Here is a 27,616-nt window from a genome sequence, read left to right as displayed (position 1 = left end):
GATTCTACAACAACACACGTGAAAAGTATATTAGTTTTAAAATGAAAACGATTTTAAGATAACCAATCACACACGCCTGCCTCAAGGCGTATGCGTTTCCGAGGAAACGATTTTAGATGTTGCTGCTAAAAAAACTGTGATGAAATTTTTGGACGAGTTTTATAAGGGTTGATTTGGCGCACGAATCCCAGGTCTAGAAAACGACCCGTAGGCGAGTTTTTTATGTTATTTTTTATTTTTTTTTTAATTTATAAATTAAAAAATTAAATTTTCAAATTCTAGGGAATTTTGTATTATGTAATTGGTAATTCAAGGTAACGGATGCAACTACATCTGCAACATATGTTAAAAAGTAGAGTTTGAAGATTAATATTGGAAGTTTTTTGCTGTAAATGACAATAATACACTGAAATATTGATAAAAATTTTCTTAGAGATCTATTAAACTACGAGTGCTTTAATAGATAGCCATAAACGACTCCAAATTGAATACAATAATAGACCTATCAAAAGATTCTAAAAGCATAATTATATCTTTAGTTTGTGTTCTACTCATCTACTGTTCTTTGCCTTACGTACAGCACGCGGTACAGTACCATGCGGTACATGTAACAACAGGTACGTTTTGTTGGTACATAACCGGAATCGGTTTATGATGGAACGACCGTTTTATTGGTGCACAAAACCGACTCCGACGAAACTTTTCATTCCGTTAAACTACATAGAATGGTCGGTTTGAATGTTAGAAAGTGGGGATTTTATGACAAAACTGTCAAAAATTTTAAGCCGTTTTGTTGGTGGGATGCATTCCGTTCAATCTGGATGACCCAACAAAACGCACCTAACAAAGCACCCGAGGACCCGAGTTACTAACGCATGCGTATTGGTAAGGATCGTCCTGGGTTATTTAGCCTTTCGTTTGGGGGCGGGGGTGAAAGTCGACAGGGGATGAACGACCATGTTTTTTTTTGGAGACACTTTTTATCTTGACTGCAGAGTAGTGCAGAAGTACGGTGTATTCTTCTGTGTTCAAATTGTGCGATTTTAGTTGTTTTTTTAATTATTGAACTGTGCTAAATGTTGCTGTCCAGCTTCTGTTTTTGTACTAGGTATGTGTTTGGGGTACTAAAATTAATTCTGCTTCGCGCGAAATGTAGTTTAACAATAATAAGACACAAATGGGTCGCACGTGGGTTTCCACCATGCTTTACAAAAGCCACAATTATCTCGACCATCCCCATGTATTACGCTTTTAATATTTATAAGCTTGCGAAGGAGCGTAAGGCAGCTTGGTTCTAGCTTTGCAAATTTTATAAAATCGTACGGCTCACGTTTTTTTTTTGTAAACTCAGATGTAACAATTCACTAACGTTCCTAAAAGAAAAAGGGCAACAAGTTTTAGCGTGGGTCTGTGGCTTTCACTTTTTAAGCGCACTCCCTCATTTTTGATCCCCTTTTAATTATTCCGAGTGACGCTTTTGGTGTGATAAGTACCTATTAGTTATTGTTCAACACTTTAATCAAAGTTTCCACTTTCCATCCCGGTAGCAACCAAATGTGTTTATATTTCAGGTGTCTCCGTGGGTTTTTCCTTAGCTAGGGATCTACTACATTTAGTCCCGGGGCGCCCTCCATATTATTCAGGGCGCCCCCCTTGTCGATGAACCGGCTCTAATATGCTAGGGTCGACCGGACTATGGTTTAAAATTTTTTATGTATGTGTTATTGGTTGTTACCACTTTTCCATCCCATTTTGAAGTGTGTTCTTAGATAGCTCTGTCAACAAATATTTGTCGCGTTTCTTTTTTGTTTGCTTTTTCCAGTTTGCTGTAAATGTAAATTCTTGACCTTACCGCGAGGGTCTCTCTCTGTTTGAGGGGTTTTGTTTCCTCTAACCTCCAAGCGTTGAACACGACCTCGCGGCCCTCATAAAATTTGCACCCCAAAAGAGACCCAAAAACCTAACGCTTGGCGGGACTTGTTAAACGCTGGGTTATACCCGAGCTCCATGGCACACTTCCGGAAATGTGATCAGGTCTATTTTCCCTGAGTCTGTATAGCCTGACAAGCGCGTTTTGTTTTTCTTTGCTTTGGAAAAGTCATGTTCACTTCCACCGATTAACTTAGAGTACCTCAATTTGTTGACTTAACGTAAAGCAGTTAGGACTTTTCCCTTAGCACTAAATCACGGGTAGGCGGGAAATATTAAAGTCGTAAGGATAGGTGCCACAGACCACCGGACCACACAAAGCCACTCGCTCCTTCTGTAGCGTATCTGCCGTCCATTGTAAATTAACTTGAAAAAAGAAAAACATGCTAAAGTTCTCGTCTAGTGCCCACCCCCGCTCGAACGGTTCGAAGTAACTGTTTTTGTTTGTAATGTACATGACCCTTCTGTTTTTTTCTGAATTTTTAATTGTGTTGTTTATGAAATCAGGTTTGCTCAACTTACAATAACTGTCCCTTTCACGTGGTCACTTCGGATTTGTTCCTATTTTCAGGAGAGGTTTTTAGCGGAGCCTCATTCGGGGGTCTAGGGGAATGGCCAGAGCTCACCATTTTCCTAGAGTTCTAAATGAGTAGTCTTCTCACTTTTGGGGAGACTTGGGTGCCCTCTCCCGAGACGTTTTATATTGAATAAATAGCTGGTTATAATTATTGTGTTGTTTTATTTGCACTCTTCTGTGTGGTTCACAAACCCTGTTGGAACGAACCTGGTAATGTTTAATTTGTATTAAAAAAAAAACACAACGTAGGGAAATTAACGAGGTACGATCACGCGCTCTTGGCCATTTTTGAATTTCGCGGGTTTTATTTTCATTGCGTATGTTGGTAGAAAAAAAAAATGAGATGGCCGCTTGATGGGAATTTTGAATTACCCACTTGGTTCATCACAAAGTACAAATATCATCCCTACAAGACACAGTGTCATCAACAGATTTTTGCTGTTGAAGAAGAAAGTAAGAGTGAAACCTGTTATGAAATACAGGAGCGTGCTAATGATCGTCGCTTTCTGTCGACAATTTGCTTCACAGACGAATCTATTTTTACACTAAATAACGAACCAATTGTTCAAAACACGCGATATAGAGCTCAAGAAAACCCTCGAGCAAATATTCCTACTAGAACTCGGTATCCTCAAAAAATTCATATCTGGGCTGGGATTTTTAATAACATTTGAAATAATTTAACACATCATTTTGATGATTTTTTTTATGTGGAGCGGCAACTATAAATTTTACATTCAGTTTTCACGCCTACTTCGACTACAGTCATTTAGAATAACCCTGTATAAACTGAATGCAGTGTTAATTGCCTATGTTCGACTTTGAGAGTGTACACCCGGTATAAAATAGACGAAAACATTGTTACAACAATAGGTAACTAAAGTAACGAAGCATTTTAACCTACAGTTAACGTTAACTGGCGTTGGTGAAATCGGCCCTCAGTGACATTTAAATGACGTACTATGTAATTAAAAAATACCTGCTTGCTATCATTTCATTTGAATTAAGCGGGCATTTTGAAAGCATCATTTCCGCTAACGTCTCTCCTTCCATCTTGGAATATTTTAAAACCGTCGTCCGCGCCGTTGTTACGATCAGCGCAGACTAAAGTGCGCAGACGACGTTTAGAACATTTTATTAGAAGCAGAACGCCATTTTGGAAGCCTGAATAAAGTGACTTTGTAGTTTCAGACTTCAGAGGTAGTTTGTTCTTAATCAAGTTGAACAAGACGCAAGACCTCAATTTATTATTGTAAATTGGAAAATACAACACCTAAGATGGCGTACAACACAAGAAGAAGTGGGGAAGGTAGAATTTATTATTTACGGTAATATTTATTTGCAAAAACTTTTTTTCAGGTGTGAACAGCGTGGGGGTGCGTCGCAATCCTCCAATCACAACCAACTTTATTCCCGCTGGTCAGGTAAGAAAGTAGTTTTTGAGCCATCCACATGTGAATATTGCTTGTTTGTGTGATTAAATCGCCCCCAATGTGAAACAGATGACTCTAACCAGATTTAATTATGTAGGTATCAACGGGCAATGGCTACACAGAGCCTGGGTAGTGGTACTGTTATAGGCACCTAGTGTTATTATGTTCTTCCAACAAAAATTACAAGTACTGGGTAGGGTTCATCATTGTTGCAAATGTTTCGGCATGCATCGATGCATATGCAGCAACAATCCCCAGAAATCAACTGCAATCTTTGTTGGCCGAACAAAAATGTGTATCTTGTTGATTGTTGTTTCAATGTTTGTTTAATACAAACTGTTAAACAAACCTTGTAAAATAACATAGTCAAGATATTGTGAAGCTGAGATCTTTAACTGCATGATGTCCACATCTCAGTTAAAGATGCACCTATACCGGTGCTCACAACCGCAAAGGTTTTATTTAACTGCAAATTAAACCTGCTCTCATAGCTGGCGCCCCAGAACAGGCCACCACAGCTGAGACAACCACATGGCCCACCACCTAATCACAATAATGGAAATTTCAGACCTCAAATGCACCAGGTATGTTTAATGATTATTGCGTACCATGGGGAGCAGTGCTGCAAGTGTTGCAGAATCTTGCCAGCTTTACAACCTGTGGTATATTAAATGTTTCAAAGATTAGGGCTTCAACAATGTGTTTGAGCCATACTGTCGAAACTAACATACATTCTAATTGATTCAATGTAAAATTATTCAATGTTTAATTTCTGCTGTATTAGAGATTGCCAGGGCCACCTCAGCAGAGACCTCAAAATCAAATGCAACAAAAGGGCCCAGCTCCTAAGATACAGCCACCCCCACAACAGCAGAAACAACCACCTCCACAGCAGCTACTGCCGCAAGCACAACAGCAAAAGCCACCACCACAGCAGCAGCTACCACCACAACAGCAGCAGCTGCCCCCACTAATTTCACCACCAAATGAAAGTGTAAAGGGAGAACAAATGTGTGATGTGATAGAGGATCAGAACAAAAGGAAACCATTTTGGGCTACTAAAACTGGTAAGAGCAACTTGAATTGAATGTTTCATGATGTTTCATATTTGAAATAGCTGAAATTTGTGATCCATCACTTCTTAAACAATTAGATTTTGCACTTAAAATCCAAAATTTTAATTTATTTAACTGTTCTCAACGCCGTCATTTGTGTATAAAAAAACTATTTTACAACTGTGACTGCTCTTGTATTCAAAATAGTATATTATGATACGAGTCTTATAAGAAGCATTTTATCGCACGCACGGGTTTAGAGCACGACGATCGTAGCGAGGAGTGCCCTAAAGGAGTAAGTGCGATAAAATGCCTTATAAACGAGATGTTATACAGTGTTTTTTCTACTTTGCCACTTTTTCAATGAAAAAAAAAAAAATTTGAAAGTCTGGGGAATTTAGCGCCAGTTGGCAACATATTTTAAAGGCCCCGACACCACAGTATCCGTCAACATTAAAAAATTAAATTTCATTGTTTTTAGTATTATTATTATATCACGCCTTTTCCTATTACGATACGCAAAACAGTATCGTAATAGCATCAGTACGAACGCAAAGTAGAAAAAGTTCATTATCATCTCAGTTATCAGTACTGTGGAAGTGTCCAAAAATTAAAACATGTGCTAGGACAGAAAAAGTTGTTACACATACTTTTTTATGTAATAGCAGAGAGAAATGAAAATAGATTAACATCTATACTTTTCATTTAATGAAATCCCCTTTAAAAAATATTGGCAGTTATTTTAATTTGTATTTAAAAGGACATTTTTCAGTGTTTGTATGGCTGTTTATAAACTATCCAAAAATGTAATCTCATGATGACAAACCACTGCGCAAATTTGAAGCCTCCTTCTATAAAAGTGATGGCACTGTGAAGTGATTCAACTGAAACAAATTGTTTTGAATCGCTATTAATTAGATTAAAGAATATTTTAAGAGAACAATATGTAGATTCATTTTTGAATACAGGAAATACAGGAAAAATTTCAAGAAAGGAACGTCAGCGTCGACGAAACCTTCGGTTAAGTAAAATCCTCCAACCGAAAAATGCGGTAATGATTTTGAACGAATTGGTGAAAAGTGCAACATACACAGTATCCGATCTTCCACTCCCTTCAGAAATGAATCAGTACACAGCGAATGTTCTCGTGGACGGCGTGAGCCACATTGGACATGGTAAGTCTCAAATTCAATAAAATAGTTTTTTACTCGACACATAAAATCTGAAAGGTAACCTTTAAAAGAGTTCAATGAAACATTTTTAAAACGTGGTTTACAAAAATTTAAAAAATCGAACTACTTATGGGACGATTGTATTAGTTAGAATGTTGATCATTATTGAATGTGGTGCTGTTAGGGGTTATCTAACCCTTCTTAGGGTAGTTTATTTAACTAGTTTGTTCAACTAAAATATTTACGTAGATCGTAAATATGTACGTTATAAGAAGTCACCACATGGAGTCAGCCAAGCTATGGTCTTTAATCCATTGCCTAGCGTTACACCTGTGGAAGATTAGGTCAGGCGGATCACACTGAGTTGGTCGTTTTGGTCGCTCACTGTAAAATCCGTATCTAGCCAAGCTTCTGAGAGTTCGCCGGATTTCCATAGATCCGGCTATAGTGACGAAGCGTACAGCTCAACCAAGACACATCAAGAATTTTTCTATAATAAACTTCCCCTCTAGGTCGCAGCAAAATGGAAGCGAAGAGCATGGCCGCGGAAGCCGCGCTCAAGTACATCGTAAAGAACCGACAGTTCTCGGCTTTCAAAAAAGAAGACTGCGATGACAAAATGGAACTGGGTGAAGATGGTTCGCCGACTTTACCTTGGCAACACGTAGCGTCGTTCGCATTGTTCAAGTTGCTCAATTCGTGGGGAGAAGATCCGAATCAAGCTAGAGGGGTAATTATCATCGCACAGTGTTTCACACTAAGTAGTTACTCTAATCCTTCAGTTATCTTTTCAAATGCAGGAGACCACCTCGGGACAACCGCCGCAGAATAAGCCTGCCAAGAAACTACCAGACAATGCAGCACACATGAATCCCTTGATGTTACTAAACCAAATGCTGCCACAAGCCCAATTTGAGGAACTGGGTAGAAACGGAAATCCGCCTAACGTAATTTTCACATTCAAATGCACGGTCAACGGCCAGTCTTTTAACGGAACAGGTAATAAATTGATTACATTGAATGTTTGGATATTGATCTAAAAAAATTTGCAGGATCTAATAAGAAATCGGCCAAGAAAATGGCCGCCTTTGCTGCTTGCCACAAAATTTTGGAGATCGATTACCCTCTAGAAATATACACACCTGCTAATTAATTTCTGAGTTTAAATGTTATCATTAGATGTATTGTTTAACATTAGTTCCACGTTTAAAGTATTACTATAGCATAAGAGTAATTAAGTTACTGTTAGAACATCGTAGTACATATTATTGTGACTTTTCTTAAACAACATTAAATAAAACCATAGTTTTATTTAATAAATTATGTTTTATTTATTTTATTACAAAAGTATAAAACATTAGATAAGGTCAGTATTGAAATTCTGCGTTGTATAAATTTTCAAGAATTTCATTCACTTCTAATTCTCCAGTGACCGATTGTAAAGTGTAATCCAAAATTTCATCAGAAATCCTAAAACAACATTTGAACGAAACTCAATCAAATACGCACAAATAGAACTTACTGTCCCATTAATACCCAAGGCTGTATGTGTGCCGATTTCCTATACATGGGATTGTGCTTATGAAAGTGATTATATCGCAATTTATATTGGATAATAGTAATTGCGTACTCCTTCGGCAACAGCTTCAACATCTTTCTGGTGGCTTTCGGGAGCCTACTGATTTTTACAGCGGACCTACTTCTAATTCTTTTGTCGTCTTTGATGTCAGTCTGAGTTTCCGACGATCTCAACTTGACTTCTGCATCTGTCATAATTTCTTTGTCTTTCTTGCGATACTCGTCATCCGCTTCAGCCACTGAATTGTCATCTCTGATGCATATCAGTTTGGCATTCTTGACACCGGTGACGGTCACGATGGGGCTAAAGGCGAGCGACAACTTATTGACAGCTTATGGAATGTTACGCCACCCAACACTTGCGTAGGTCCATTTCCAAAAATTTCGATTTCTCGAAACCATGCGCAAGTGTTGTTTCGAAAACTTTCCACTAATATCAACATTATGAGGTAGATTAACGCTGATAAGTGATAATTGTTTCAGATATGAGTCATTATACCAACAATTACACGAATAAGTCATTTTTATCTGCTTAAAAGTAAAAATTGTGTGATCTTTAGAAAAACGTAATTTCTGAGCTTGAGCAGTTTTCGTTCCAGTATAAATATGATTTCCTGCCGCATCCTCAATTTAGCTGTCCAACGGTTAAACCGAGCCAAGTTTCCAATGTTTTGAGCGTTTCGAGTGCAAAATACTTTGAATAAATTTCATATCGAGATATATTTAGAGTGACCTAATATGCAGCTGCCTAAATAAGGCAAACAATTATTGTTAATGAAAACATAACGTAATATTTCTGGAGGTGTGTAATACTCCTACAATTAGAACTAGCGCGCAACGCAGCATAATAAGCGTTTTGCGCTATGCTAATGGAAATTATTAACCGCCAAATTCTAACACTTAAAATAAACAAGCCCTTGAAGCTCAAGCTAAAACGGCTAATAATTAATACCTACTGCACTCGCCGCGGTACGTTCCAAATTTATCTCGAAAGCGCGGATTAAGACTATTAATTTATTGTTGCTGTTTTGTTATCTAACCACGATTACTTCACTTAAGTGGTAGGGTGTAGTACCTCCTCATTTATTTATTACTTGTCACCCATTTGATAAAATAATGATATCATCGTACAACAATAAGTAACAATTCCGACTCGAAAACCTTTTCATTAAGTGAGTACCTCAAGAATGGATGAAACGGTGAGTACCTCCACGTTATATTAGGAAATTTCCAAAACACACAAACTTAAATTTAGTCTCTTCTAAACAAATCATAGAATTAATTTTAAACTCGCAGGTCCGTACTCGCTATCGAGAAAAACGACGTTTCGTGCGGTGGTACTTCCGTAGTCCGGTTCTGTTCGCGTCGTTTTATTATATCTGTACGAAAATAAACGCATCGGGTCCAGCGAATTTCGGAAAACAACGACGGATCCTCCTACGATGCATTAGATTTAGTAATGTTAGTCCGTCTTCGCGTTTACTACGCTCAAGATTCAAATCCGTAACGCGCCTTCCAACCGATACAATGGTATGTCCTCATCGTTACTAAATCATTAACTAATTCGGTGCGAACAATGTTGTTGTTGTAAATTCACGCGACGAGATTTTTTGGCATCTCACATCTAATTTAGCTGATTTAACGCTTTTTTTGTTTGAAAATTTCACCAAATTTATAGTACGACTATAAGAAGGATCCATCACAAGCTGCATCCCGAATGGTCTGGTCCACGCCCACTTTTAGTTATAATTATACTTTTTGGACCAGGTATTAAATCAAGTTATTAATGTGTTACAATAATGCAACGCCGTGAAATATAAATCTGTTTATTTTGGTGAACCTACTTTGTTCATTTGCATAATGGAAGAAACATGTCGCCGACAGCTTAATACAAATTTTAAACCGAGAAATTTAAGAATATTTTTGTATCAGTAAACAGGTGGCTAATCTATGTTATTCAACTTAACGAAATAATCAAACTTTGATCGAATCAGTTACTATACTTTGAACAGTACTACATAGTTTATTGATTTGTATTATACAAAAAAATATAACCAATCAACAACATATTACTGACACACGAAATATCACACTAGAAATATCTAGAAGCACCTATTGATTTTTTAAAACATACCGCAGCTATTAATAACTATTAATCATCATTTTATGGGTCGATTTCCTAGGCACTCCCAACTAAAAGTGGGCTGTCCGTTAACCTTATATTGTTTGACCAGATTTGGGCTTCCAACTCCCCAAACTGTTTATTTCTACCAGAGTACAGCACTTCATAAACTACTATTTTTGGTCAAACTTCAATCACTGCACCACTAAAATGATATTTATCGACATTTTAGTATTCGCAGAATTGATACATTTCAACATAAACATTGAAAAAATTCTCATTTTGAAAAACGTGTTGTCTGTCGCCTCGACATTGCATGTTACGAATATTAAGTAATTCTCTGCGTTTACGCGAACCGAAAAGTCTAATTTTAGATCCGCATTTGTTATTTTTATTGAAAAAACTTCACTAATGAACGAACCTCACGAAGCGGAAAAATTTGGCGCCAAAAACCTAACAAATGAGTTGGCAATTTGCAGTTTCCAACATGTAACGACTGATGTTTTCATTACTCACCATGACCCGGTCGAAAATAAAACAATTACTACTTATTGATCCTGTTTGAAGTAAAGCGATTTCTGGCGTGTTGTCACGACGAAAAATTCCAGTCCCGGTCGTAAAGATACATTTTTATATTGTTTTTTATACGAGATATTTTTATGAAGCGCCTATGCATTTTAGCACCCACTTAAAGTCGTCGCTTTACTAAATCTACGAATTTTGTGAAGTTGCCAATAATATTTCAAATGTCCATTTTGCTGGTTATGAAAGCGATTAGCGACCCGCTGAGACGATAATACGATGAGATCAAAAAATAAGATCAAAGCGAAAACACAAATCTCTCAAGTGTACGACACCTGTGATATTCATTATTCCGAATTCAGAACGCTCCGATTGGTTTCGCACTACCTACTCTTTCAGTTTCTTCTTGGGCTTGTCGCTTTTTTCCGGTTTTTCCTCTTTTCTTTTGTCGACCTCGCTTGCGATTTTCTCCAGAAAGTCGGTCTTCTTGTCGGCCGAACCTTCGAGGAACTTTCGCAACACTTCCAGAGCCTTCTCCACCTTGCCATCCTCTACTCCCTCGCGATCGCTATCTTGTACCAGTTGTATTCGGCTTGATGGAATGCTGTTCAGGATCTGAAAATAGAAAACGATCGATATAACTGAAGCAAAGTGGGTTTTGACCCGTTTCCATGACTGTGAAATTTTATTATCCATTATCCAGTCTCCTGACACATGTCATTCTTATTCCTGTTTTAATTCTGCTAAAGGTGTGTCGTTGCAAAACGTTATCGCCAACCTGACATGGCAGCTGCGGTACGACACGATCACACTTTAATAAATCTCATTAATTTTTTTTTTAATTAATTTCAGCCGCCAAAAGTCTGTGCTACCTGCAAGCAAAACATCGAGGGCGGGGTAAGTGGATTTTCTTGCATTTTGTGTCGAACAGAAATTAATACAATACTGCCAAAGCAATATTCCTACCCACATCGACAAATAATTTAAAAATATTTGTACAAAAAAATAATCGTAAAAAAATAAAATTGTCTTATGTAACTGCAAAAAATCTTAATCGAGAAACCGATTTAAAACTAATATCTTCATCGATAAAAAATTAAAGGACCTAATAGAACAATAAATCATTCATGTGAAAGATTATTGCTTTGACAGATCTTACTACACAGTTTTTTGTGATGCATGACCTTTATCAGACGATTTTATCACAGCCAATAACTGACTGACAAACTAATCAAGCTAACATTTAATTTGTCCCCGATTTAGATGATACTAGCCCTCGATAAAGTGTATCATCCGGATCATTTTGTTTGCTTTGACTGCAAGAAGCCGATCAAAGAGTCGAAATTCCAAGAAAATAATAATGAGCCTTACTGCGACAGTTGCTATTCTAAAAAATTCTTGAAAAAATGCAAAGCTTGTGGCGAACCGATCAAAGATGTGAGTGTTTTACTACTAACACCTGACACTTTCCGAAAACATCTTTTTGATTGTTGGGTGGTATTTTAGAAAGTTGTGACGGCCATGGGGGCCGACTGGCATGAGGATCATTTCGTCTGCGGGGGTTGCAAGACCAAATTGATCGGCACCAAATTCATGGAGATCGAAAACGCCCCCTACTGCCAGAAGTGTTACACCGAGAAGTACGCCGACAAGTGCAAGGCTTGCGGCAAGCCCATCGTCACTCAAGCTGTCATCGCTTTGGATGCCAAGTGGCATCAGTTGTGCTTCAAATGCTCTGTAAGTCTATCACGAGCAAATCTTGACCAGGCTAATTGTCATGTTTTACAGAAATGCGGTAAGCCCATCATGAAAGATCAATCATTCCGTACTGAAGGAGGCAAACCTCAATGTGTTAAATGTTAAATGTAATCCCATACAAACACAGACACCACCAGAACACAACGCTTCTGCAATCAACACACGAATATTTTTACATTAATTATATTCATATTCTATCTAAATGGCACTTTTTGTTTCCTTTTAGTAAATAATGTTATTGCTTTGCAATTAAATTGATTACGAAACGCTAAAGTGTTTTTTCTAACAGTCGTAGGTACTTACTTATCTACGTCCGTCTTACCCGAAATACCAAAGATTATCAAAAAATTACCTACATTTTGAGATAAGGAAATTTCTGTGATTTTCCGAAATCGTATTAGGACAATCTTATAATGCATATTTTTTACAATTAACATGTTTTAAAATTAATTATAACAATTGATTCGCTGTGTAAGAATGAAAATGTCAGAATGAATGACAGTTGTCGTAAATGAAAACAAAAGACAACAGGATCAATACTTGACTGTTTTGAATAAAAACGACAACATTGCTAAAATAGATAATTGTTGAGAATTAGTGATTGTTTTGAGCAAATCTGTTTAATTTTCACCAAAACAAATGCACTTAGAAAAATAGTACAAGTCAAAAAAAATTACACGATTTCTTTGGTTTTTTAATAGTATGAAAAAGGTTTATTAGAAATAGGTATGTCAATTTATATTTTATTTTTCCCTTGCTATTCAATGTGGAAACGCTGCAAGCATCCGGGGCACTTTTCCAGATTCCGCATTATTATCGGAAATTTTTGTTTTGTAAACCAAGAATGTGATGTACTTAAGTTGATTAATTAAAAAATTTGTTACACAGTCTAGGACTGGTTTACAAATCTATGAGGGGCATGATGACCAACTCAATAGACAGGGACCAATGGCTTAACGTGACTTCCGAATCACGAGACAGAATATAGCCTTTTTTTTTTAATTTCGCCCTGTCTCGGAATTGAACCCGCGACCCTCGCCTCCCTGAGCCGAAACGGACTCCCTTAGGTTATATTCTTATTTATAAATAAATAGATTAGATTTGAACAAATTATATTTTTTATATGTACAGTTAATTTCAAAATTATCGAGTACACCTCAAAAATCAAGAAGTCGATTTGTTACAGTTTTTTTCACGTGTAAAAATGGCTTTTTGAAATTTGAGCGTCATATTTTTTATATAGGTTAGGTAAGTTTGACAACATAAAATGACGCTGATATTTTAGAACACCAAAATATTGTCTGTTCTATCCTCTGCATGGTGCCCTTCGCGATGTTATTATACTGGGCAACCCTCCGGATCGACCACCCTTCTTGTAATTTGGAAAGAATGAGCACTTTGGCGTTTTCGGTTATATTAGGCATTTTGTTTGATTGACACTGTAAAAAATTAGGTGTACTCTATAATTTTGAAATTAACTGTACAGTCAATGGACAAATAAAACTGGGACAAAAATGACAACATAAGTCAAAATTTACGAATTTGCATCGTTTAATTACGGCTTTATCACAAATAGGTTAACTTTGATATGACATATTATATAGACACTGACAAATATATTGACAATTCAATGGTCTGATTTACATATCGTATGATCAAAAAGTCTTTGGCGGTAGCCATTAAATGTAAAAACCATTATACCGGGACATTTTTTTAACATCGAACATAGCCCATACTTATTCCCTATGTTCAGTTTTAAAAAACACAGGTCAATGCATGTATGTAATCATGTAACCAAGGTAACGAAAATAAGTACTTGACAGCTTAACAAAATGGTCAAGTTGTTTGAAGAAGAAATACACATAATGCAGTTATTCTATGCCAATCAGAGCATTAGAAATGTGCGTGACATTTCCAATGTAACACATGATAGACCAATTCCATCAATCGGAACAATTTTTAACATTATTTCAAAATCTCTGGTGTTCGGTATAATTGGTTACATAGCAATTCACCATGCATTGATCTGTGTTTTTTAAAATTGAAAATAGGGAATAAGTATGGACTATGTTCAGAGTTAAAAAAATGTCCCGGTAGAATTATTTACTTCTACTGTCCATGGTTTTTATGTGTACTTCAAAGTAGTGATAATCTCTCGCGGAACTCTTTTAAACATAAACGAGGCGAATAAATCCAATCACCATTTTCACCACGATTTCCATTACTGTAGTATGATTTAATAATAAAAATTGTACCTATGTTCTCTTTGAAACATTTTGAATTATAACTTGCTAACTTGAAAGTTGTCAAATAAATGTCAAAAATCATTGAAATAAATAATTTCCTATACTAAGGACAACGTAATATTTTATCTGCCCCGCCCATTTCATTTTCTTAGTTACCAATCAAATAGGTTGTTTAAGACGATCTGATTTACACAGTACAAATTTCTGACATTCGAATTGTCTTAATGACTTTTTATTTTTTAGAACCTAAAACAATAATTGTGGACTTGACAGCAAAATTCTAACCTTAACTTCTTTACGTGGCAAATGTGATGAAAAGTTGTACAGATTGAATCTGGCTTTGATTCTGATTGGTCAATTGTAGTGGGCGGAGCAGATAAAAAGTTATAACGGCAATACTATAGACAGCTTGTTAATTCCACGGCTACTCTGATCCAAAGACTTTTTGATCATACTATAGATTAAATTTTAAGTGTCCCAGTTTTATTTGTCCACCGACCGTACCTACTCATTAACAGTGCAAGAACAAGAGTTTTTTTTTGTTTGTCCCGTTTTTTTTTTAAATCCAACTGTACTCCTATTATGTTATCTATTTAGATAAAATAAATTCTAAAGCAAGATATTATTTGAAACAAAGGTTTTCTCTTGCAAACCAACGCGATAATGGTGCCAGCATTTTGGGGAGCTTACCAAATTCTCCAATTTTGGAAGAAATTTTTTGTTTTATAGTTTATGTTTATAGTTTTAGTTTACGTACAATCGCGGCCATCCAAAAGTGAACGATAGCTTGCGAAAATTTCCGTATTTTTCGTTAGATTAAATCAGGCTGTATTCATTGGCGTTCGTGCAGCAGGCGTTACTATTTTAATAATAAAAAGTTGTAATGATAAAAATGAGACTGAGAAGTAATTAATACATTATTAAAGTGAAAGTAAACTTTAGAAAAAAAACCTTTCCAACACCTATTCGCATTGGCCTCTCAAGCCTGTTTTCTTGCCAACCCCTCTTTATATTGAAGATGCAAGACTTACTGCAATGTAATTCTCTCGTCACAGCAGCTAACGACCAATTTTCTTCTAGCTTTGCAATAGCCCTAGCTGTCTGCATCGGAGAGAGATGTGGCATTTAAAAAAAATTGTTTCAATAAATTTTTTATCGCTAGTGTCAAACTTATGACATTTTAGGACGCCTATGATTTAAAGTAAATATCAAACTATAAAAAAAAACGTTCAGTTTTGGATGGCCGCGATAGTACTTTGTTTTGTTTAGGTTAATTATGTAATTATCATTGTTTTCTTGTATTAAGTTATCTATAAACTGTATTAACGTTTAATCGGTATAAATGAATTATACTTTAAAGTTTAAACAATATCACTCGAGAGATCCTCAGTGATAAAATACCTTGGAGTCTTATTTGAAAAAGTTCTTAATTTTGACTTTACATTTTTCTATTGCTTTGCTTATTGAAATATAAGGTTTTTTTTAATTTCAAAAAAATAGTTTTATTAGGTAGGTATTAAAAGTTTTTTTTTTTTTTTTTATTTAATCAAGAAATGGTTTTATAAATCTGTATTATTGTGTGCATAACATCAGGGCCACTTCGGAAAGAAATGTAAACATTTATGTATATTTTGTTAAACATCTCTCTAGACATTGAGAATATAAAAAAATGTTAAATAAAGTAGATTTAGTGAAATTTTTGAGTTGTCATCATCATAAAGTCTGGGGTTTAAGATATTTGTTCAAATTAATTTGCAGATTTAATAATTTCTAGATTCTCTGAAAAACTTAATCACCTAGGTTAATAATTCCTAAAACGTAAGCAACACCTTTAACATCACATTTGTGAAATATGTTTGTGATATGAAACATCTTAGTTATTAGTTAAGGTATTGGTTATTGTTCTTATCTTAGATATTAATGTTTGTTAATAAGATTTTATTTTAGTCGGTAAAGTATGAGCAAAAGTAATCAACTAATCACCTTTACGATAAAATAGCAATGTGGTGACCTGATTTTATCACATTTGTTTATCAAAAATTAAAGGTACAACAGCACTTATTGCGTGTTTTTCACTAAAAACCAGATAACCACAAAAGAAGATAAGTGCTCCGTAAATTGTTGTAACGGAAACTGCTCCATTACTTTTTGAGTATAAGAAATACATGTTGTGTACTACATCTCAAAAGCATTACGTCATGATCAACTAAAACAACATCCATTTTGTACCTATATGAAAAATCAATTTCTTTGTACTGTTTTTTACTTCTTTTTTATTATACCTGAATCATAATCCTTGTTTTTGACACTAAAATGCGTGCGAAAAAAGGGCCTTTAAAACACTAAAGCTTTAAGGGTTGCTTAGGTAACAACAAATTCACCTACATTTTGAACAATGATAAATAGACATTTATACACAATTTATGATAGCAACGAAACAACAAGTGGTATATCAACGATTATTATAATTTTCAGATTGTAGTGCAGGTATAATAAAAAATAGCGTATGATACACGTTTATAAGAGCCTTTAAAGCACTTGCGACGTTAAAAACACTCCGCTACGCGTCGTGCTCTTAAACTCGTCGCGCGTGCTTTAAAGGTTTCCTTATAAACTCGTATCATAATATACTATTTTTTTGTATATTACCCACGTAATTTTACAATTATGTATCAAAAATTCATTAAACGGTACCTAGTACCTACTAATTTTGAGTTACAGCATTTTCAAGTCTAATTAAAACGTCCAGCTCTAAGCAAACTTTTCGGATATCATTAATAAATTCAGATTTATATAGTCGTTTTCAATGACATCCGTGCTGTCAGTATGACAGTATGTTGGCATCACTTGCTGTTTCAGTTTAGTAATTTTGAATTTCCTAATTTGGCAATTTACCTTGAAGCGGCAATTCAAATTATTATTTATCATTTCCGACAAAAAATGTAGTCTGATTCGGATTCTGAGGATGTCTTCGTTTAACCATGTTTTACACCATGTTGAAGATTGAGTTTTATCGTTTGTTGTTGATGTTTCACGAAATATAAATTTTCTTTTATCATAACCTCAATTTCTTGTTTGACATTTTTTTAACTTGGATTTTCTTATACTCTGAATAGTGGTTATGAATTTGCGTGTACAATCTGCACCAACATATTAAAAATGACACTGACTGCACGGATGTCGTTGAAAACGACTATAATGTCTTTTGCTTTTTACCAAATTTTAACGTTTTCAAGGTGGCTGTAGTAATCACACTTACGCATTAATGTTACTTTGCCCAGAACAAATAAAGTAAAAAAAATCATAGAAAGTCATTTATATTACCTCTCCTGTGTTGGGTGGCGCCTCCAGTTCAGCCTCCATTTCGACCATGGTTTTGATGTCATCTTCTCTGATCTGCGCCTTGTTTGGACTAGTTTTTAAAAGGTCAGACGGATTCCTCGAAAAGAATTTAATTTTACTTGGGACGGTGTTAGTCGATTTTTGCCTCTCAATAGGTGGCCTATGCTTGAAACTGGCCGTTTTATACCTCGATTTCACTGTAAACCTGCAATTCTGAAATTAAAATAAAAATCGTAATCCAAAAAATATGTTTACTTTTTCTTAGCTAAAGACTCCACAGCCTTCCTCAATTCCATATCTTTTTTTAAAGATGCATTAACCGCATACATAGACAGCTTTGATTTGGTTTTATTTTGCATCTTTGGCTTTTTCTTATTACCTTCACTGGTTTTAGGTTTGGGTTTCTTCTCAACAAATTTCAAATCAAAATTATTTATAGCTTCTAATAACAGTTCCGCATGATTACGTAAAGCCTTTAATTTATACATTGTCAACCACGAAAATATTAAGCGAAAAAAAAAATATTTACATTTATAAATTCGTTATTCTCGACGTTTGGTCCTTTTTTCAACAGTCCATGTAACTGACATAAATAAAGAATTTGGTCTAGAAGCGATCTGAGTTTATCAGAGCCGCACTTTCCTACAGAACTAGGCAAATGATTATAGTAGGCTTGTAGCCCTTGAAAAATCATTTGTTGAGCATAAAGAAATTTTTGATTAACAACGGCCGCCCCCAATTTTTCTGGCATACTCAATTCATCCATCTACAAGTTGATAAAATCCCACATCGTTATTGATTCCAGAAATAATATCTTACTTGTCTCATCAAAGGATAAAGATAAATTCGTGAAAATCGTGAGGAGAATTCTTGAAGCCGCTTAGTTCTCCGCATATGATCCTCCTCTCCATCTGGAGGTGGAATCCCTTCCTCTATCATCACCCTAAAATAATAAAATGTATTTAAAGAATAGACAAAATCGCTCTTTTACCGAATATTCGAAAGCAACTTTATGCTTCTTTCTAATAAATTCATAAATTTCTTGCCAAAATTTTCAATCCGGCTCGAACAAGGTCGCATTTTTGACGGTTTTTTCGTAAACGTGGCGTTGGTTTTGGCAGTAGATAAAACTGAATTGTTATTGTCTACACTGTCACCAATTGCTTTCTCAACAAAACACTCCTCACTGATTATCCTGCATGTCCGAGTGAGGTTGTGATGGACATGCTTCTGTACATTCTAAATTGAATTCATTTTATAAACATGTCATTCATAAAGTGTAATAATATTTACATTATTGCGTTCATGCAGGCTTGAATTTTTCAAAATCGTCTCGCTCAAAAACTTTCTCGGCGAATTCGCGCTCGACGAGCATTCAGAATCCGAACTTATCCGTTTAGGATGCAAAAGAAAATTAGAACATATCTTTTCCTTCCCTTTCGTAAATGTCGCGTCGATTTCTTTCCAGACCTTACTGCGAGAATCGAATTTTTTTAAAAAAGCGAAATCATCCTTCAATTCCTAAAGCAACATTCTGTACTATTCCTATTAAAAAAAGGTTCTAACGTACCGGAATTTCATTCATTATCGGCTGAAAATCAACGTAAGTTATAAAATCGATAAAAGATTATAATCACTTATATAAAAAAAATAAAAATTAGTTTATTGTCATTATCTGTCACAATCGTAACTAGGGATTGTTGTCATGACCAGCTGACCGTTGACATGGCAACGCATGTTAGCCAACATTAAATTGAATTAACTGAACTGACAATTAACTTGAGAAAGTGCTACACGACAATTATTTGGTTAAAAGGAGACAAGACATAGTTACAAAATTCTCCATCGAAAATCCCTAGTTAGTCTATTAGTAGTTTGACAGTTATGTTCCTTTTAAAAATTAGACGCTTTTATCAATAATATAACTCTTAACATCACAAACACAATTAGGTAATTATGATAACTCGAACCATGCAACGTAAATTTTGATTTTTCTTTTTAGTTTTTTTTTTGACAATAATGATGAAGCACTTAGGGGTCCAAAGAAGTACAATGTTGGAAAATAGTAGGAGAGTACCTCTTAACACAATAATTTTACCACCAATTTCACCACCTCTTCCTGAAAAAAGTTCTGAACTTATAGGAAGAGTACAGGTAAGTTTTTTAAACGTATTAGATTTACAAAAGATTTTTATTTTACCACTCTCACACTCAATGTTGTAAATATTTATTTCACATTGTTTGAAACAGAAAAAAAAATCGGTACAAAACTTTATTTACCAAATTTATAGGTTATGTGCGCTGTCAGCAAAAATTTTACAAGCTAAGTTTTGCATGCGCGAGAGCGCGGGTTAACTCTATCGTAGTTTTTAATGCAAATCGGCGGTAGCAATAATTTATCTCGCATGTTCTTGCTCAGATCTCGTCATGATAAAGTTCTGTGTATATTTCTTGACTCCCCTTCAAACAGAGCTTTTGAGCATGACACGAAACGAATAATCAATACTCATAAAGGTGTGATTCAACTGTGGTAAATACGCGACGCCGCTTTGTTAATTTAAAACAGTTCTTAAATACGACGCAGTAATCGTGTGGTAAGAATGTTAAATTTGGAGCCCGCTCTGTTCATTCACTGTATTTCGTTTGTTAGAATGACGTCGTAATTATTGTGAGAGTACGTATTTTCGTTGGTGATTCATTGGAACAGCGAGCGCCGGCTTTACTACTTTTGTACTCAGACAGAAATCTCACGAAATTAATAACGAAACGAAGCCCGACATGGCATCGAAAATTATGGTGAAAATACCGGTTGCGCCTTTTGGACAAGTGAGTATGAAACGATTGTACCATTAGACTTTAATAGTGGAATGTGTGCAAATGGTCCAAAGGGTGCCCTTTAATAGTTAGCAACTAACATGGTTACTGGAGTTATAATCACGGATTGATTTTTGAGATGCTTGTTTTCTTCCTTTGTATACTTACTGAGCAGTAGTTAATGCTGAAATTGATTGACCTTTAACATTTACTTGCTCATACAAAGAACACACTCAAAAGACGAAGCCCTTGTTGCCGTCCTTTGCATTTAGGAGAGGAAATATAATTTTTTATTTTTCTTTTGTAAGTCCAGGAGTGACGTTTATAACAGGTGTATAACATTACGATTTAAGCGAAAAATAGCACGACCGACGTGAATAAAACCAATTAAAAATATCGTGTAAGCTACAAACATGATAATCAAAATACTAAAAATATTCATGAATGTAAATCACCTGAGGTAATTTTAGACTATACATGTAAAATTCAGTTTAAATATGTAATTTGAATTTGATTTGTTGTACTTAATTAAAATTAGTAGTAAAATTCTATTTGGTAAGTAAACGATGACAGTGTTTTACATATGTATAGCCACACTAAGATTAGGTATGCATGATTGATAAACTGATAATGTACGTCTTCGAATGGCAATGCTAACTCTTTATAATACCTTGTTCAATTTGGTTCATGAACTTCCTTACAAAAACATTAAATTTGACAATATAAACTCTACCTTGTCACTTCCGCCATAATATTTTCCAGTATTTTTTTGTAGTAAAAAAATAATAACATTTTAAAATTATATAATTATAGAAGTCCCAAATTTCACAATTGTATCAGAAAAAAAAAATGTGGCTGAAAACTCACACTTTTAACCTCATTTATTTTGATTATTGAATTCTGACGACTTGTGTTTCACAGACTAATGGAATATTGAATAACAATTTTGAAGGTTTGTAATCTGGTTGGCAGTTAGCAGTTTTTCAACTGTCGGTAACGAACTTTTCTCGACAGTTGAAAAATTGCAACAGTTATTTATTATGCCATTTGCAGCATTTCTGAGAAATCGATTTTACTTGAAAAAACATTTGGCAAAATTGCGTCTGAATTCACCTATTAATTATTACGTAAATGACACAAAATCAAAGTTGTTTCCAGCTGTGTTCCCTTTTGCATTTTAAGTTTTCCCTAATGATTCATATTACGTTATTACTGCATACATAGGTTGCTAGGAAGGTTTTGCAGTTGTGTCTCTTCGATGTGCTGATACGTAATTCGGTGATCTATATTTAGCAGTTTTTCTACACGAATGATATTTTCTACTGTGACCGCTTCCACCGGACGTCCTGAATGCTGGTTATCCTCAAGTTCAAGATTTCCCTCTGCAAATTCTCTGCAGAAACACAACCGAAAAAATAAAAATAGTATTTTGCGGTAACGCTCTCCTTTTATAACAGTTGCTATTTCCTGGTATTGTAATAATTCTCTCTAGAACATATGGGGCTTAACAAGGAAAATGAGTCCCGGCTTTTTAACTATATTTAGTCATTCATTCACATACCTACTGCAATACCTAATACGGTGTGATCAAGAATGACTGAGTCTGTTGGTAACAATGAAATTTGGCAAATTTGAAAATTACAATCAAAGGTTCATTTTTGTAATAACATAAACGTAACCGGTATAATCAAAAATGTTTTTAATGTCGTCTCAAGTTAAAAAATTCAGTCAGTGCGAATTACGAGACAAAAAACAATCAGTACTTTTCAATTGTTTCATTGCCAACAGACTTAGGGGGTCATTCACGAAACTCGGTAAGGCTCGATAAGGCCTTGCAAATTCAAAACCATGACAACCGACATTGTTGAAGCATTGTATTCGCCGTTTCGTTACTGATTTGCAAATTTGCAAAGTTTCGTGAATCTCCCCCTAAGTCATTGTTGATTACTCTGTACTTATTTTGATAAACTTCTTGACAGGCAAAAATTGTGAATAATGAAAATATTTTCTTTCCGCTTGAGTTTTTAGCGTTGAGGGTTTTTAGGAAAGAACTCGGAGGTGAATATTATTTTTTTGAAGGAAACATTTCCCTCCTACTTCTACGCAATGATCACCATTTTTTTGAAATTTTGCAGATTTAGATATCGATTTTTAAATGTGAAAACAAGGTGGCAGCACTGGCAGTGAACTTTCAATTTTATACAGAAATTTTCAAACTAATTTTTTTTTAATAAGAAAATAATACTCAAATAGATACATTTGGATACATATTTCTATATCAACAAAGTAACTTTGATATCAACAGATTAAGACAATAAATTAAAGAAACATCCAAAATGCGCAATTTAAAACTAAAAACCTCTAAAGTCAGTGCATAATTAGGAATTAGTAGAAGGGGATTTATTGAGTGTCACCCCATTAGATTTTTTATGGGATTGTATCGAAAGCAGGATTTGCCCCAATCAACCAGCTCCAATTGAGCTACTGAAAGAAAAAATCCTAGATGACGTGAAAAATGCTCTCCGAAACTTTCCAAAAATGTTTGTTGTGAGTTCACAAAATGATTTACGTGCTCTCAAGAAGAAAATGACAATCTCTTTGAAAATTTACTTTGATTGATTGTTTTTGCTGGAACATTTTTTATTAAAAAATAATTGTAGATTGCACAACTAGTTATGAAAGTCATACTTTTTTCATGAATTTGCAGTTTAAGCAAATGAGTGAAAAAAAAAGAGACTCATAAGATTCATAACGTGTTGTAGACGACATTTTTTTGCATATTGTTGTAAGTTGAGAAATTTGGCCTAAAAGGATTTATGTAAAATAAAAAAAAATAGAAATGCATAGTAGGTATTCTTTGACAGTGAATTGAATAAAATGATTTAAAAAAGTATTGGACGGTTTTTTAAATTTCACCTCATAGTCCTACTCTTCAACACCTAGTTGAAGAGTCGATTTTGAACATACAGGTTACGGATCACGGATCAGCTGTTTAAATATTACGTTTTACACGAGTGGTGCCTTCACAATCGACTCTTCAACGCCTACTACGAGGTGAAATTTAAAAAAACACCCGATACTAGTTTCATTACAATTTTTCGTTAAAAAAAGTCAACTTTTATAATCAATATGCAAAAAAAAAATTGTTGTTTTAGTTTGATGATATCATAATTACTTTACTGATGTTAAAATGTCGAAATTCAGCCGAGTATTGTTTTCTTATTATAGACAATTTTTGTGTAACTTTCGATGTGGAATCTCAGGAACCATCAAAGGGTCAAAAGTACATGAACATATGAGAGAATTTAATATGTTTAAAAAAAATGAGAGTTGCCATTAAAAAAAAATTATAAAGGCGACAGAAACGGAAATGGACGAAAAAATGGAAATTATCGGAAAATGTTTCTTTAATAGTATGTAGATTACGTTACGAGTTCTGAAAAGTGGAAATTTCGTGGACGAGTATGGCAAGTTTAAATACAAGCGTTAGCGAGTATTTAAATGCCATACGAGTCCAGTAAAATCACTTTTCTGACGAGGAGCGTATACTATTTTTTCGCATTTTAAAAATATTAAAATTTATTCGTAAAAAAAGTTGATTTTATTCAAAATCGTACAGTAATGGTTGCTATGCTGTAAAGTGACCTATTACTGTACGATTTTGAGTACAGTAATACCGGGTTATTCACATAAGAATACGAGCCTAACATGCATGCAACCCACATTACACTACCGGCACCATGGTTTTTGTAATGTAAATGTATTTTGGGTTGCATGTTAGGCTAGTACAGCTCGTACTCTTATATAGTGTAGTTCTTTACTGTACAAAATGCGAAAAACAAATAAAATTGACTTGTCCAAGTTCCATTCGAAAAGCTCAAGTGCAGAGAAAATGTTTACAATATCCAAAACTTTTGATGCGCACTGTATATTTCAAGACTAAACGTAAATGAGACAATTCAGTTTTTTTGACCTCCCCTTTTTCAATATACAGGGTGTTCTCGAAGTTGACGCGTTCCTTGTAACACGAGGTACTACACATTATTCTTAAGAATTTTAGCCTAAATCTTCTTAGTAAAATGTTTGTATTAACGGAGATAATTGATTGTATATTTTTATTGTTTTCTAAAATTTTAAGTCCGGTCCTGTCCATTTCTCCGCTGTACTAGATTAATAACTAACCTGGCCCAGAATGGTGTCTTTCCGGAAATCGCTTTGCAATACTCTCTGGACGCTGCAGATGCATTCTGATAACGTGATAACATTGCCCATGCATTTGCAACATATATGTGAGCTCATTATTTTCCTAATAATAAAGCCATTTCGACTAATTAGATGACAACTCTGACAGTAGTTTTGATTAACGTCCATGCTCATATGATTTTTTTTTGTCAATTCCAATTTCAAACAAATCAGCGCAAATTTGAGCAGGACCGGTTTCAAAAATTTCAAAAAAATTAACTTATTGTATCTTCATTGCCGTACACATTTTACTAAGGTGATTTTGGCTAAAATTCTTTAGAACAACGCATACTATCACATGTTCCTTAACGCCTCAACTTCGAAAACACCCTGTATTATATTCCGAAAAAATAGTACATAGTACATAACAATTTTGTTGTTCTTGACGAGATCTGTTCCTGCATCGCAAACGGAGGTGATTTCATCGGATGTCTTGTGGATGACTCATGATCCAAAAAACTTATATAGGGGGTTTCCTGAACAGAGGCGGAAGATATGAAAGAAGACAACTCGCGGCTCATAGTCTCTCAATTAAAATGAAGTTGTTCAGGATTGTATAGTTAAATTAGCATCTGCATTTGATGCAATATACGTTGCTTCCACCGTATTTCGAGGCTTTATATTGAGACTACTTGTGTTAAATAAATTTTCTAAATTTCATAAAAACGTGTAATGCATACAGTATGTCAAGCTACTTTATCGTAAATTTTCTTAAGATCTAATCATTAAAAGCAAAATTCCGTGCTTCATTTATTTAATTTTGTTGTCACAGGTGAATAAAACAAAGTCTGGTGGCGTGAATGGGGAACTGGTGGCAGTTTCCAGATCTCAAGATGTATCTTGTAACAGCCCTGAACGACCAAAAGGACCCGACAGTGCAAGAGTGGCCCAACTGGAACAGAATATCCGTTTTCTTCAAGAACAACACCAACTTATGTTAACAGGACTACACAACGAGATCGAAAGTCTTCGTAATAGAAACAGAGGTCTGTTCTTATAATTCATATTTGAAATCAACATTAAATCTGTCATCGTTTACAGAGTTACAGTTCCAGTTGGTGTTCGTCAAAGGTACTCTCCCTAGTTCTCCTTCATCTCCTGAAGATGACACAAAGCACAAGGTTGACGTATGTATGTCTTCGAAAAGGACAAAAATAACAAACGTTTATTTTTTTGATTAGGTGTACACCAGTCCCAAACAAATAAACATAACTCCCCTTCAAGTAGAAATTCTAGAGAAGGAGTTGGGAGAATTAAAGTTGCAACTGCAAGAAGTCGAAAGTCGAAACGTGTACCTCTCTGCAATAGTAGACGAACAGAAAAAGTACTGTCGCCAGTTGATTCATTTATCAAATTTAGTAATTAATGATCGTTTCAGAAAACTGGAACGCTACGAACGCGACCGCGAAAAAGAACGGGAAAGAGCCCTCCAACCTGATCCGGAACTGTTGCGAAAACTCGACGACGCCGAGACAATAATCAGGAGGTTGCGTCGAGAAAACTCCGACTTGCGCCGCGAAAACGCGGGCGTGTCGCATTTTCAGCTCCGCGACTCGACGGTGACGTACAAAGAGCCCCAAAAGGGAGGAACGAATCAGGGTCGAGGCAACGGTCGTCACAGGGGCAACGGCAGCGGTCACTACAGAGGCAACTGGTTTCCACCTCTGCATTCGCAAAGTTTTTGGCAGCAAGGAAGCAGACAAGAGAGGAACGGTAGTGCGGAGGGTACTGCTCTGCCTAATTTACAAAGCAACGGCAGCAATTCCACTCAGTATCAAGGGAGGAGAGGGGCCAATAATAACCATTACCATAACGGAGACGGGAGGAAGTATAGAGGCGGACAAAATAAAAGTACCAAACCGTCGTAAGTCGAGAATCAAAAGCGATTTTTTAAGCGTTGGGTATTTTTTATTATTAAGCGCTTAAAGGCTGTCGTACTAGATACAAATATTTTAATACTTACTCCCAGTGGTTTAAAACTGTTGTTATAATCATGTTAAGACATGCAGAGTTCGGAGAATTATTTTTTTTTTGCGGAAAACTTTCGGGAGTAGAATGAATAGACTGTGATTTGAACAAAAATTCATCCTGTTTTGTTACTCATAATAAAATAAACACATGTTTTTCCGACTGGGAATCTCAAATATTATAAAGAATTTTAGCCACATAACTTTAAACTACCTATATAAATATTTTATCTATGAATATTTATAACAACTACTTTAACAGGGAGTTCATTTAATTAGTGGATGCTTATTGCGTATGTTGTATCCAACAACAATCCACTAAGATAATGTGTGTAATTATTTAATTGTAATATTGATTGACCATCCTATGTAATAAATGGAAAAATAGCCCTGAAGCTTTTACAATGATTTCGAAATAGCAGACAATAGCACTGACCTAATTATATTTCCTTTACCACTTGTAAGCCTCAGGCAGTACACTCATCCCAATGATAATTTGTTCAAGATGCTTGACTTATGTACTTATTTAAGAGTGTAAGCTTATTTTACGATATAAACAGTATTGATTATTATACCTAGTTCTTAAAACTTTAATATCTGTTGATATATTTGTGCAATACATTCTCCTATAGAGTAGTTTTTAATACTAAACTATGCACTTTCTGTGTTATATCCATAAATTTACCTATTTTATTTATATATTATATTCCGTAATACATTATACGTGTATTATTCATCAAAATAAAATGCAATACGGACAAGAGTAATTTTATTCGCATATTATATCATTTTCAAGCAAAACAACAAAGATACCACGTGACTACATTTTTACAATTGGTACCATATAAACTGGGTAAAT

The 27,616-nt window shown here is 35.1% G+C and overlaps 4 protein-coding genes across 12 annotated transcripts; 3 read left to right on the top strand and 1 right to left on the bottom strand.

Annotated features, from left to right (window-relative positions):
• The first annotated feature begins 3,607 nt into the window (after window positions 1–3,607).
• Window positions 3,608–7,486, top strand: LOC138138459 (double-stranded RNA-specific editase Adar-like). Of its 6 annotated transcripts, none has more exons than XM_069058412.1 (8): window positions 3,608–3,806; window positions 3,866–3,930; window positions 4,431–4,523; window positions 4,724–5,006; window positions 5,963–6,169; window positions 6,679–6,896; window positions 6,949–7,165; window positions 7,219–7,486. In XM_069058412.1, exons 1-8 carry the CDS (start codon window positions 3,785–3,787, stop codon window positions 7,317–7,319), a joined length of 1,206 nt encoding a protein of 401 aa, XP_068914513.1. In that variant the 5' UTR covers window positions 3,608–3,784; the 3' UTR covers window positions 7,320–7,486. The 6 variants fall into 6 exon arrangements, with proteins under 6 accessions (XP_068914513.1, XP_068914512.1, XP_068914517.1 ...); XM_069058411.1 differs by having other exon boundaries at window positions 3,608–3,815; XM_069058416.1 differs by having other exon boundaries at window positions 3,611–3,806; window positions 4,037–4,523.
• On the bottom strand, window positions 7,473–19,470 carry LOC138138454 (uncharacterized). Its single transcript, XM_069058403.1, has 10 exons — window positions 19,305–19,470; window positions 19,028–19,255; window positions 18,726–18,973; window positions 18,554–18,677; window positions 18,264–18,500; window positions 17,990–18,207; window positions 17,717–17,939; window positions 10,780–11,003; window positions 7,689–8,048; window positions 7,473–7,636 (listed from the first exon to the last, which is right to left on the bottom strand). The coding sequence occupies exons 1-10, from the start codon at window positions 19,317–19,319 to the stop codon at window positions 7,534–7,536; spliced, it is 1,980 nt and encodes a 659-aa protein (XP_068914504.1). The 5' UTR covers window positions 19,320–19,470; the 3' UTR covers window positions 7,473–7,533.
• LOC138138472 (transforming growth factor beta-1-induced transcript 1 protein-like) lies at window positions 8,796–12,419 on the top strand. 3 transcript variants are annotated; one of them, XM_069058437.1, is made up of 5 exons: window positions 8,796–8,943; window positions 11,241–11,285; window positions 11,652–11,825; window positions 11,895–12,125; window positions 12,177–12,419. In XM_069058437.1, exons 1-5 carry the CDS (start codon window positions 8,932–8,934, stop codon window positions 12,249–12,251), a joined length of 537 nt encoding a protein of 178 aa, XP_068914538.1. In that variant the 5' UTR covers window positions 8,796–8,931; the 3' UTR covers window positions 12,252–12,419. The 3 variants fall into 3 exon arrangements, with proteins under 3 accessions (XP_068914538.1, XP_068914541.1, XP_068914539.1); XM_069058440.1 differs by lacking the exon at window positions 8,796–8,943 and adding an exon at window positions 9,114–9,274; XM_069058438.1 differs by lacking the exon at window positions 8,796–8,943 and adding an exon at window positions 11,036–11,183.
• Window positions 19,471–19,551: 81 nt separating the features above from the next.
• Window positions 19,552–27,518, top strand: LOC138138466 (centrosomal protein of 290 kDa-like). 2 transcript variants are annotated; one of them, XM_069058425.1, is made up of 6 exons: window positions 19,552–19,684; window positions 19,737–19,888; window positions 25,563–25,776; window positions 25,832–25,911; window positions 25,972–26,114; window positions 26,169–27,518. In XM_069058425.1, the coding sequence occupies exons 2-6, from the start codon at window positions 19,754–19,756 to the stop codon at window positions 26,656–26,658; spliced, it is 1,062 nt and encodes a 353-aa protein (XP_068914526.1). In that variant the 5' UTR covers window positions 19,552–19,684; window positions 19,737–19,753; the 3' UTR covers window positions 26,659–27,518. The 2 variants fall into 2 exon arrangements, with proteins under 2 accessions (XP_068914526.1, XP_068914527.1); XM_069058426.1 differs by lacking the exons at window positions 19,552–19,684; window positions 19,737–19,888 and adding exons at window positions 20,112–20,328; window positions 20,385–20,560.
• Window positions 27,519–27,616: the final 98 nt, after the last annotated feature.

The sequence above is a fragment of the Tenebrio molitor genome, chromosome 9 (assembly GCF_963966145.1).
Source record: "Tenebrio molitor chromosome 9, icTenMoli1.1, whole genome shotgun sequence".
NCBI lineage: Eukaryota > Metazoa > Arthropoda > Insecta > Coleoptera > Tenebrionidae > Tenebrio > Tenebrio molitor.
The sequence above is the reverse complement of the archived record's forward strand: the minus strand, read 5'-3'. Positions and strand labels throughout refer to the sequence as shown.